This window comes from Watersipora subatra, chromosome 3, assembly GCF_963576615.1.
Source record: "Watersipora subatra chromosome 3, tzWatSuba1.1, whole genome shotgun sequence".
Taxonomy (NCBI): Eukaryota; Metazoa; Bryozoa; class Gymnolaemata; order Cheilostomatida; family Watersiporidae; genus Watersipora; species Watersipora subatra.
In genome coordinates, this window is record NC_088710.1 from 33,668,050 (window position 1) to 33,681,765 (window position 13,716).

General features: G+C 36.3%; 1 protein-coding gene across 1 annotated transcript in view; it reads left to right on the forward strand.

Moving 5' to 3' along the window:
* Positions 1-13,716, forward strand: part of LOC137389962 (laminin subunit beta-1-like) — a 50,048-nt gene that overhangs the window by 34,206 nt on the left and 2,126 nt on the right. Inside the window, exons 19-30 of the mRNA XM_068076163.1 lie at positions 282-512; positions 1,068-1,367; positions 3,288-3,479; positions 4,812-4,992; positions 5,644-5,862; positions 6,664-6,868; positions 7,070-7,270; positions 9,793-9,969; positions 10,496-10,674; positions 10,789-10,930; positions 11,045-11,221; positions 12,340-12,496. Of these exons, the coding sequence (XP_067932264.1) occupies positions 282-512; positions 1,068-1,367; positions 3,288-3,479; positions 4,812-4,992; positions 5,644-5,862; positions 6,664-6,868; positions 7,070-7,270; positions 9,793-9,969; positions 10,496-10,674; positions 10,789-10,930; positions 11,045-11,221; positions 12,340-12,496 (2,361 nt within the window). The remainder of the gene's footprint in view (positions 1-281; positions 513-1,067; positions 1,368-3,287; positions 3,480-4,811; positions 4,993-5,643; positions 5,863-6,663; positions 6,869-7,069; positions 7,271-9,792; positions 9,970-10,495; positions 10,675-10,788; positions 10,931-11,044; positions 11,222-12,339; positions 12,497-13,716) is intronic.

A 13,716-nucleotide genomic window follows, 5' to 3' on the forward strand; every position in this document is an offset into this window, starting at 1 on the left:
CGTTAGTGTTCCAACTATTTCTACGTAACACCATGAAACCTTAGGTACCGTATTCAGCTTCAACTAAGTTACTTATATCCAATTATGATTGGCTGCCTGTAAGTCACTCTGCCCACCTTTTCCCACTCAAACTGTATGTCACTCTGTCCGTAATTACACAGTTGGACTGTAATTCGCTTGCAGTAAACGCAGCTATAAATTTAATCCTAAGTTGGTCAGTGTTTCCTGTACTGCGTGACTTCCAGAGATATCTTATGTTAGCCATTTATTCATCTTCGCAGGTGACCAATGCGAAGAGTGCGCTATCAATCACTATGGAAACCCTCTTGTTGCTAATGGCACATGCACATCATGCTTATCCGGCTGCAACTATAACATAGACATGGATGTACCAGACAGTTGTGATGCTGTGACTGGCCGGTGTACCAAGTGTCAGTACAACACAGAGGGAGATGAGTGCGAACTTTGTGCAAATGGCTTTCATGGTGATGCTATTTTACACTCCTGTGTCGGTAAGTACATAACCCTTTTAGTTAGTCCTAAGGAAGATCAAGGAAGAACTTAGAATTATGCTGTACGTAGATGGCTGTTGCTGTAAATAAAACAGTGGTACATACTAACATTAACATTTTGGAAGGCTGATTAACATATCTACTAATTAAGCAACTAATTAGCAACAATTTTATGGCACCGAGAGCCACTCGTAAATTTTAGAACACTTAAATTTGAATCAAGCCATGTGAAGGACATGAAGCTGTTAGCTGGGGGTGTACGATACATATTAGCTGGTCTTTTGCTCGATGGTCTTCAATTGTGCTTACAAATAAGCAATACAACACTGTCTAACCCATATAGTAAAATCATGTACCACTGTTTTTCAAGTCGAGTGAGCTGCTCGTTAATCTGCACATTCTAGACGGCTGGTTTGTTTGCCGATTCTAAGCTATAGAATAGTTCTTTTCATCTGGCACACTCGATGGTGAGTGCCAAACTGACGCAACCTGAATATTCCATGTAGCAACTGTAAATATTACATAGTACGTAATCTGTTTGTCGGTTCATTGTAGCTTGTACTTGCAATTGGCTTGGAGCTGACCGCAATGCCACGGAGCCATGTGACAGAGTGACTGGGCAGTGTCCTTGCTTGCCAAATGTTATCGGTCAGGCCTGTGATCAGTGCGCTCCTGAACACTGGAAACTCGCTAGCGGCGAGGGCTGCGAGAAATGCGGGTGTGATGATGAGGGTAGCATCTCTGAGGCGTGCAATGAATTTGACGGGCAGTGTGAATGCATAAAAGGGTTTGGGGGACGACAATGTAACCAGTGCGAGTCCCTCTACTACGGTGACCCCAACGTCGAGTGCTTCCGTAAGTGTTTATCCCTATTAGCTCTCACTGCTCATTCTCTCATTCCCATTTTAAGGACGCTCCTTCAGTATGTTGCACAGTCTTAAATATTGGCGAAAACTTTCGGCAGCGCCTCTACTATAATCTGTAACTTGTACTTATATGTAACCGTTGGACACATCTAAACTATACAACTTTTTCACTCTCGCTCATGAGGAGAGCAAGTCACACTCTGACAATCGGGTATAAGCTTTCTACCAAAGGATATAATAGGAAAAGCACAAATCACCTACATTATAAACAAGTGAAGCGAGAGAAAGCAAAAGCATAAACAATACACAACTATGTATAGTATTATATTATTATTATATTAAATGATACACATTTTTATAATAATATAATTAATAATCTTACAGTCATAGTTCCAAGTCAAAAGCAAGACGGTATGGACGGTGAACTTTATGGACAAGATTAAAGTTTGCTGGTTGGTTTGTCTCGAGAGAAGTAGTTACAATCAGCCAATTGAAACACAGGCTTGATCACCTGTAACTAGATGATCGGAGGAATTTCTTTACACTTCATTTTTACATCTCATAGGAAGATACCGCTAGCAAAGAAAAGAAAAAGTAATATGTTGTTATATGAAGAATGTAAAGCTCCAAAAGACAAGCTAGAGAGAGGCTCATTTAATTGAGATTCAGTAGATGGAGATAAATTGCAATGGGCATGTTTTGCTGTCTATATGATATCATTGCCTTTTGTAAATGACATTATGGTGCCGTTTTATTGCCTAGTGTCCCATATCATAGAGTTAATTAACTATCAATTCTCTCTATTTGCACTATGAATTAGTTGTAAGTTGTAACCCATTTATTATGTCTTGAAACGTCTTCAGTGAATTCCTTCCTCTAAGTCATTCCATCTTAAGGTATGACTACCCGACACACACATTGATGACGCACACGTCAACGCTACCTACTAAACGGGGCGGTGTGTTAATAAAATATATGATGTTGTTTGATGAGAATTTACCACTATATTGTGAAGGCCGTAATGTCCTTGATAGATTTTCCAGTTGTATTATTGGAGTATCTTCAGCATAGTTGTTATGTAATATAGATCATAGATCATCGATGACTTTTGTCAATTTGTATCATTCAATTTGTAATCAACAATCAAGTAATAGCTTTAATGCATTGCTATATTTTTGCTGCAGGAAACAATTGCCATATGATGAAGATTAGAACACGCATGTACAAAAATATGTTAGGCTTATGAAATAAGCTATAAAACCAGTTTTAACAAATTTTGTTTCTAAATGAATAATTGGAAATATTTTATAGACATTTCAAATGTTTTATAGACCATTGTACTAGTGGTTTCATATATTTATAACAATATCTTTGTCCATGTAGAAATAGTTTTATGTGAAGCCCTCGTTTCATCATCGTTCTTAATTATAAATGAACTAAATCGTCAGTTTTATCTTCATTGAAGTATCCCAACACGTTCATTTCACTAAGATGCCATTGCGCTTCTGTTATGTTGTTAATGCATTTGTTACGCAAGAACATGCATTTATGTATTGCATATCTATGCCTCAATTGCAGAAAATCATTTCATGTATTTCATCTAACCTACTTGACCAGCTCACTCTAACTCATTCAACTATTTATCTGATTTGCCCGAAGAAGCTGTATCTAACTTGTTACATGAACAGTAAAATTCAAAGACAAAGAAAGTTGATGTGTAGTCGATTAACCTAAAGGTCACTTGCTTGAAAATGTCAAGTGATTAGCGGGTACAATGTACTTATCATACTCCCCAGTCCGCTCTAATCAGTATATTCCATCCGCTCATACTGAGCACGTGCTGGTTTGTTGTCAAGTACTTGCTGGCCAAGACAACATTTTTACATCGCAGCGATATGAATATTTGTAGCCTGTAACTGCAATATTGATGGTTCGAAGACGCAGCAGTGTGACCCGTACACCGGCCAGTGCCCATGCCTTGAGGGCATCACAGGATTTATGTGTGACAAGTGTGACAGAGGAACCATAGGTGCTTTACCCAACTGTTTGCCTTGTGGAGAATGCTTCGATGATTGGGATGCTATCATCAAGGACCTGGCTGGTGAGTTATTTACTGCAAAGAAGAGCGTACAAATTCTTTGGCTGACCCGAACATTCTTCTCATTTATAATTCATTTTATATATGCTCCTTCCATATGCTGGCTCACTGAATAGTTTGCTAAATCTGGCAACACAAACAGCTTCTAAATTCCAGCCATGCAGCGGCATAGGCATATTTTACGTCATGACAAATTAGAAAACTTGATTATCAAAACTGCTACAAGATTCTCTCAGATGTCAGGGGTATTTACAAGCACTGCACGCTAATTAATTACCCAATTCTCTAATTATTCAATGATTGGCTCTGCTAATTACGATACGGATGCGGAACTCTCTACCAGTTAACATAAGAGAGATCAGGGATGTGATTAGCTTTAGAGTATCTCTCAAAGGTACCTGCCGGACTCACTGACATAGTGTCCATGCCGCCTTGAGTTTCCAACTCCCTATACGAGCTCGCACCTTGATTCTCCATGCTATTAAGCAATGAGTCATCGTGGTCTCGCTATCTTAGTTCTTGTTTTCAGAGGATAATATTGTACATAAATAACAAACAAAGAAACAATGAATTTAGGCAGCAGATAATTATTGACAAAATCTCTTATAATCATAGAGCAATGCTGTGACCATCTGTTTTAACAGTTTTCAGTGACTGGTGTAATTTTTCATTCACATGATTTAGTCCTTTCTTCAACCTTGCTTATAGATTTATTTACATATTTTGAGTGAAGTATGGCGGTAGTAATAATAATAATTATTGTACATGTGTAATATAATTATATAATAATTATTATTGTATAATATAATGATATTATATTATTACATATTATTATATTATACATTAATAATTATATTATGTATAATAATATTATATATAATATTATTATACAATAATAATACTATAATAATATATAATATTAATAATATATAATATTATATTATTATATAATAATAGCCTATTATATAATAATATAGTATTATTATATTATATAATAATATTATATTATTATATAATATAATAATTATGTATTATGATAATATAATTATAGCGGTAATAACTTGTATGTAATAATACTAGGTGGCTGTATCAGATGAGTTTAACTAGGCTTATAGTTAGTGTTAATTGCTGAAATTTCTTGCTGGAGTTCCTCTATCAGCTGACAAGTAAACCCTGCTATGTGCTCTTCCTCTTGCGATGTTACTGGTCACATCTTCAAACTGCCCAAAACAAGTTTTAGAGAAACTGCGAGTGAAGTAATTTAATTGAAGGTTTTGCAACAACAGTGAACAATAAAGCCATTAATACTATCTTACTTGCATGATATTCCTACAGAATTAACTGAGGAAACACTGGCTAAAGTAAATGTGACGAAGTCGGAAGGAGCAGTTGGTGTCTATGACGGGCAGTTTAGTGCAATGGAAGAAAAACTAACCACTGTGCAGGATATAATAGACAACCTGAATCAGAGCGAAGCTGATATGGACTCTGTGTACACAAGTCTCAGCAACATCGAGTAGGTGCCAGAAGTAGAAAGGTTAAGGAGTTCAGCGATTGTCACAGATTAGCATGTATTACACTCTCATGAGCTCAAGATATTTTGCCATGTTTATTTAATCAATTTCTAATTAGATTAAATGATTTTTTATTTCCTCTCAATCTTAGAAATACGATGAAATAACTGATAATATCCAAGTATATGACCTGTAGAAGATCCTGGTGATGCGGTAACTAAAAAGAGTTGTGGCCAAGAAACTGTGTAATCACATGACTATCATGGTTGCTGATTGGCCAATTCAGCTTCCGTGTCGTCACTGTACTACATTGTTTTACCGTTTTTTGATAAAATACTTTATTTTGATGTCACTCTTACCGTATTTTACTGTTCTCACAGTTTTTACTGTTTTTCTCTCATTTTCGTGATATGGTTGCGTTTCCTATAACTTGTTATCTTTGTCACGCACCATCTGTTTTTAATCGTTGATTGGCATAGACCGCACTACATTCTTGTGACATGGAGTAGCAGTAAGTCTTGCAATCATAACTAATTTTAGATCTACCTTTTGCACTGAGGCTTTTAAAAATGTTCTTTATCGTGGTACATGCCGACTACATCTAGCGCATTCCCTTTATGGCCTGTTATAAGCGTATGCCAACTCGTTTAAAGGGAGGAAATAATGGAGGCAAGAGAAATAATGAGCAATCTCTCGCAAAACCTTAAGGGGACGTACAAGGACCTGAGTAACGCAGAACACGACCTCTCCGTAGTTGAGCAACAGATCAGACAAGTCCTTGAAGAAGCTCGGGAGAAAAAACAACTTGTGGATAAACTTATACAGGAGGATATTGTCGGCGCTTACAACAGCATCAAGGAAAATGAGGAAGAGTAAGTCACACCTGCACACTAACCTACATTTGTAATTATGTGTGTCCTTTGTGGTGGGTCCACCTTCAGACAAGGTTTTATGTCATATAGAGTGGCAATACAGTAAGCGGTATATCGGGATGATGGAAAGAACTTGGCTAAAAAAACTAGTTGTTGCAGCATGTTATCTCATTTCTATCTCCTCACATGTAATATTTTAATCTGTTCAGTCTTGTCAGTGGTGCAGGTATCTCGACCCATCAGTGAGTAGTAGGCATAGACTTTTTAACTATACTATATAATTATAATGTATAATTAATAGGTCTATGGTAGCAGGTATCGAATAGTGAACAGCGAAAAGAAATCGGTAGTAGCAGTTGGACAGGAAGGCAGTGCGAATGTGTTTAAGTGTTGTGAAGGTGATTAGGCGAATAAATATGTGTCTCACCTTTGATCTTCCAACTCATTCAAACCATAGCCTTAGGTCTTACAACACATACAAACTATAGACTGAGATCTTCCAACTCCTTATAACCACAGCCCTAGATCCTCCACTTAATTTAAACCATAATTTGAGATCTTCCACATCATTAGACTTGTAGTCCAAGATCTTGCAATTTAACTTTTGTAAAGTATAGCCATGAATTTTTAAACTGCTAAAAATCATAACCCTACATCTTCCTGTTCATTGAAATCATAGCCCTTTGTCATAGATCTTCCAACTCAGCCCTAGATCTTCATGAACAAAGTTTACACTAAAATTGATCGACTGATAATTGTTTGATCCACGTGAGGCCCTCAGTTGCTTTAATTTATTTGTAGCTCGAAACGGCTACTCGAGGCGACAGGGCAAGCCCAGGATCTTATAGATGAGTCCCTGAGGCTACAAAATGACACTCTTGAACTCTTGGAAAAGAGTGAAGATGAGTTCGAGATGCAAAATCAAAACAACACAAATGCATTGGACACCGCTGACGGGTTGATAGAGGGCATCAGAGCTTATACTCTTCAAGATATAAACAAGCAGGTGCTGGTCTCTTTTTATAACAATTTTCATTGTTATATCTCATTTCAATATCAGCTGGCAGCATTTGTGATTGTAAAAATTGAGCAGGCCATTTCTGATGCATTATGAGACTGATCAGATAGGGTGTACATAGTGGAATACATTATACAGTAAATCAGTGCTAGAATCACACAACTGAACGTATAAGATTTCCGATTTTAGGTGTGCGATTTGAAGGCACCGTTCGCTGAAGGTATCTTCTGTGACGCTGTGTGTGGAGGGGGTGGGTGTGAGACATGTGGCGAGGGCACGAGCTGCACTGCTGGGGCACAGGGTAAAGTTTTATCTGCCAAGACAACTATAGAACAAGCTGAATATGTCGCAGGCAACAAGACATTGGATGCCGAGAAGGCTAGTGAAGAGGTAGGTTACGAACATCTACATTGACCCTTTAAATGACCTATTATTTTGGTGAAAAGTTTAAAAAACAAACCAATTCTTTTTTTCTAATTGGTTTTAATTATTACATGTTTAGACAAAATAATGCTAACCTAAACTAAAACTAGCAATTTTTTATTTAGTTGTAAAATAAGAGTAAAGCAACTATAGCATATGTAACAGAAACACACAACTAATCGCCAATAAAAGTGAACAAAGCAAAAGAAAACAATTCGTAAAAATGTTGATAAAAGACTAACATCACAAACCGATCGTCTATAAAAGTTAATAAAACAATGGATGCTCATATTAGGTACAAAAGTAAAATCAGTCAACAAGGAAACTAAAGCACCAACAATAAAAGTAGTATTGAAAGCTAATCATCAACAGAAGTGAATAAAAGAATAGAAGATGTCGGTGTCCTACACAAATTTTACACAGGATACGATGTAATAGACAACTAGCTCGGTATTCCGAGAGCAAAAGGTAACTTTCTTTGTTTGTAATGGGGAGCTAGGTATTTTTTTATTGTAATGGGGAGTTGGGTATTTTTGGTTGAGTTATCTCGAGTTAGTCTTATCTCGAGTTAGTTTCATTTAGCATGGGTAGCCGAGATACATCGGCATAGCTTAATCATTGCGTAGCAACAATTACAAGATATCTCGTGTGTAGTTCAATATTTTGAGTTTGCCGCTATCTCGGGGCGAGTCTATTAATGGGTTAAATGGTTCTGGCTGCCAGTCTTTGGTATGTAACAGAATATTTAGCTGTAACAGAATGTTAACACGTTATACTAAGTGGAGTTGCTTTCTCCTAAAGGTCTGAGTACGCAACAATACATTAAAAGAATAATCTTTTTACATTTAAAAACCGTCATAGTGTGCAAAACCCTTGTATTACTTAGTCAAAATATTCACCAATAGTCTGAGAGGCACACATGACTCAACTCTTCCATTAAAGCTATGAAAACAATGCCCATTTATTTAGAACACAAAACAAGATGGCAGTATCTGCATTAGCCAACAACCATCAATGCATTAGCCAACAACCATCAATGCATTAGTCAACAGCCATCAATGCATTAGACAACAACCATCAGTGCATTAGTCAACAACCATCAATGCATTAGCCAACAACCATCAATGTATTAGTCAACAGCCATCAATGCATTAGTCAACAGCCATCAATGCATTAGTCAACAACCATCAGTGCATTAGTCAACAACCATCAATGCATTAGTCAACAGCCATCAATGCATTAGTCAACAGCCATCAATGCATTAGTCAACAACCATCAGTGCATTAGTCAACAACCATCAATGCATTAGTCAACAGCCATCAATGCATTAGTCAACAGCCATCAATGCATTAGTCAACAACCATCAGTGCATTAGTCAACAACCATCAATGCATTAGTCAACAGCCATCAATGCATTAGTCAACAGCCATCAATGCATTAGTCAACAACCATCAGTGCATTAGTCAACAGCCATCACCGATTACAAAATAAAAAATTTAAACTCGAGCCTAAGAAGTCTTTTCTTGGGCTATCATGTATTGCAGGACCTAAATGGTGGTTCTTGTGTTCCCATGTATTGCAGGACCTGAATGGTGGTTCTTGGGTTCCCATGTATTGCAGGACCTGAATGGTGGTTCTTGGGTTCCCATGTATTGCAGGACCTAAATGGTGGTTCTTGTGTTCCCATGTATTGCAGGACCAGAATGGTGGTTCTTAGGTTCCCATGTATTGCAGGACCTAAATGGTGGTTTTTGGGTTCTTATGTATTGCAGGACCTAAATGGTGGCGTTATGAAAAATGAATACTAACGTTTCTCATTTTTTTTAACCTTTCGGCAAAAACAAAAAAACTATTTTTATATGACTTCATCAAAGGTCTTTTTGATTCATTGCTACTCCAAGACTGTTGTATGTTTTGATATTGAATCTGTGATATATATAGTTTATGTACGCATTTGTAATTTATCTAATGGCCACATCAGAACATTAGGTAGACTTGGTAGAATGTAACTCCTGCCTAGATACAACAGCTTGTTGCCTAGATATAACAGCTTGTTGCCTAGATATAACAGTTTGTTGCCTAGATACAACAGCTTGTTGCCTAGATACAACAGCTTGTTGCCTAGATACAACAGCTTGTTGCCTAGATACAACAGCTTGTTGCCTAGATACAACAGCTTGTTGCTTAGATACAACAGCTTGTTGCCTAGATACAACAGCTTGTTGAGTTTTATTGTTTGTAGTTTGCTTTCGTTTTAGTACATAACAACTTTCATTCTAGCCATTTCATGAAGATAAAAATTGCACATAAACTTCACAACTCGACAGATATTTTTATGTGCCCAAAGTGTTAATCACGTGATCTTGAATTACCATTTGAAGTTTGCGAAACTCAGGTTGTCGTGATTGCCATCAATTAACCATGATAAGAAAGACCTCTCCTCTCACACTCTCCTTTTACAGTCTCCTTTGGCATCTTGTCTGTTCTAGTTGAAATCTGCAAATGAGAAAGCTATTGCTTCGCTGGCAGCAGCTAACGAGTCTAACACAGCAGCCAAAGTGATGTCAGAAGAGCTAAACAGCGCCAGGAGCGATATGACTGATACTTTTAATCGCATCGGCAAGTTTCTTGGCGAAGAGAAAGCCACACCAGAAGGTGTTATATTGGTGAGTAAGGTAGACTCGACCCATTAAGGTAGCGCTGAAAATCCATCGGTCATGAATAACTGACACTTTATTCATGTGGAATGATTCAGCTGTTCATCCATATATTTATAAGAATATCTTTGTCCATGTAGAAATAGTTTTATGTGAGGCCCTCCTTTCATCGTCGTTCTTTATTATAAATAAACTAAATCGTTCGTTTTCTCTTTATTGAAGTATGCCAACACGTTCGTTTCACTGAGATGCCATTGCGCTTCTGTTATGTTGTTAATGCATTTGTTACGCAAAAACATGGATTTCTGTATTGTGTATCTCCGCCTCAATTGCAGAAAATCATTTCATGTATTTCATCTAACCTACTTGACCAGCTCACTCTAACTCATTCAACAAACTATCTAATTTGCCCGAAGAAGCCGTATCTAACTTGTTACATGAACAGTAAAATCCCTACATAGTCTCAAGTCAGTGTAAGTCAGTGTAACATCCTCATAAGCAAACTGTGTGAACTAATATTAACACTTGTCAACAGGTAGCTGAAGAGGTTCTCTCCCTTATGATATCAGAAGAAGATATGAAAGCTATCGAAGATCTGGCTAGGCAAATAAATGAAACTATACAGAATCTGACCAATGTCGATCAAATTCTCAATGAGACCGCTGCCGATCTTGCCAAATCGGAGAAACTGAAGCAGCGTGCGGACAATGCCAGGTGCTTACTCAACTATGCCATTCACTGATTTATAATTTGTATGCTGTTTAGGTATGGTCTTACCCTGTTGACCTCGTAGACTGTCTATTGTCAATTTATTGACATATGTTTTAGCAAAGCCGCTGATGAAATTCTGCAACAGGTTATGGATCTGAACACATTATTGTCAATGGCCAGAAATTCACAAAATGAATCAAGAATCGCTATTGAGAAAGCGGAGGATGACCTTGAGACTACAAAAACAAGTCTGGATAAGGTAAGGTAGTTTTCGCGTCTTCAACACTATTCAGATCTCTGTTTGAATGGGTAACAACTCTATTGATAGCTGTAAAACTCAGGCTATGCAAATCTGCATAAACCTTCAATGTAGATTGGAATTGTGATGACGAGCGCTGTTCAAAAAGCCAATCGACTACGGGAGTACGCCGAGGACTTATACAGACGAGCTAAGGACCTGGGAGACACGATAACAGGAATCGATCAGATGCTAGAGATGGCTGAGAAGCTTGCCAGGCAAGCAGAGGAGAGTGCCAATGAGACTGCTACAGTTAGTAGTATTACTATTATCATTATATCACAATACAGTTAGTGGTATTATTATTACTATATCACAGTACAGTTAGTATTATTATTATATCACAGTACAGTTAGTAGTATTATTATTATATCACAGTACAGTTAGTAGTATTATGATATCACAGTACAGTTAGTAGTATTATTATATCACAGTACAGTTAGTATTATTATTATATCACAGCACAGTTAGTATTATTATTATAACACAGTACAGTTAGTAGTATTATTATATCACAGTACAGTTAGTATTATTATATCACAGTACAGTTAGTAGTAGTATTGTTATATCACAGTACAGTTAGTAGTAGTATTGTTATATCACAGTACAGTTAGTAGTAGTATTATTATATCACAGTACAGTTAGTAGTATTATTATATCACAGTACAGTTAGTAGTAGTATTATTATATCACAGTACAGTTAGTAGTATTATTATTACTATATCACAGTACAGTTAGTATTATTATTATATCACAGTACAGTTAGTATTATTATTATATCACAATACAGGTAGTAGTATTATTATTATATCACAGTACAGTTAGTAGTATTATTATATCACAGTACAGTTAGTATTATTATTATATCACAGTACAGTTAGTATTATTATTATATCACAGTACAGTTAGTATTATTATTATATCACAGTACAGTTAGTATTATTATTATATCACAGTACAGTTAGTATTATTATTATATCACAGTACAGTTAGTATTATTATTATTATTATTATATCACAGTACAGTTAGTATTATTCTCGCTATTATTATCATATCACAGTTTCACTACCATGCTCTGATATGTCAGGATTTCACTAGCATTTTACATTTTTAGAATGTCTTCACATGTTCAATTTCCTAGCGAAGATTATTTGTAAACAGCTCATTTTAGTGAGATAAACGTAGCATTATGAACATAGCATGATAAACATAGTGTTTCCAAATGAGCAAGTGGGTTTTTTGTTTTCAAAATTAAAACATTTTTATTCCATATCTACAGTCATCTTTTTTTTGGAGCTTTCGAGGTAGCCATTGAGTTAAAATACTGTCATCTTGCCCCGCACGCTGTATCTTCGTGATATTTGATCAGGTGGCTGAAGCTATAACCCTAAAGTATGAAAATGTCTCAGACCAGATCAAAGACAAAAATCTAGCGGCTGTAACCGCGAACGAAAGAGCGGAGAGACTACTAACTAGAGCGGGGAAGCTTGCTACCACACTCAGCACAAACTACCAGTCACTGCAAGGTAATCTCATCAGTAGAATTACAAACCCTGCCAATAAACTAATTAATATTTGTTAATATTTATATCATCATAATTTTTGTTATTTAATTCACATGTAAATATTAAAATAAAACTTATTGAATATTTAATTGAAACTAAGAAATTAATTTTAAACTGCATCCTGTCTACTGCACGCTCAATGTTCCAATAATGTGTGTGATTGGCTAGCTCATTATCCTAACCAGTGACTTTTTATTGGCTAGCTCATTATCCTAACCAGTGACTTTTTATTTTGCATATGAAGTAAAATTGTTATGATACAAGACTGCTGTTAAAATAATTATAAAGTTGGATTTTTACTCCTTTTGCTGACATAGAACTAAAGTTGGCAAATGAACCTGTCATTTGAAGAGTTGTCCACTCTTGACAATATTGACTATTAGTTTCGCAGTGAAACGAAGAGTTTATGTTTATTTCAATTCTGCTACAGCTCTAGACAGCTTAATGTAGCAGCATTTGTCTAAGTACAGTCAAACATGGATAACTCGCCCACAGATAGCTTGAAAACATGGTTAATTCGAACGGTTTCTTTGGTCCGTTCCCACGTAATGATAAATTGCTATAGATAACTCGAACTCAACACTGTTAACTCGAACTGTTTTTTGCCCAACGGCTACCGAAACGGTTGTTATCGCCTTAGAAAATCACTTTATTCCAAGCCATAGAGGTAAACCTCAACTTTTCGTAATTCATAAGCGTCGTTATTACCAACATCGGCAAAATATTTTTGTCAACGACTTTTCTAAAGGTTTGGTGAAATTTGATTTATACCAAACATCCGCTTAGCGATCGCCCTTCGGAAGCAAGGTAAGGTTTGTTTGTTTGTGAATATTATTTATTGAGGTTTTCATGAGAAAATAGTGTTCCATTGACCTCATAGTTAAAAGTGAGGTAATCTTTGCATAAACTTCAAGAAAAATTGGCAAAATTGATCGTGGGTAAAGCGCTCAGAAGAAAAAGATGTCTTTTCTTTTGAGCATTTCAACAGCGATCAAGTTTTGCCAATGTCAATGTAAAAAACGTCCTGGCATAACATCACCTCAAACAACAAACTAATCTCAAGTGATAGAAAAATCTCTATATTTTTTGATAAAAAACGTTTTAAACTTTACATTAGAAGCATTTAGTTTGAAACAAGCCATTTGGGCTTTTGATATATATTATAGTTTGTATATGTACAT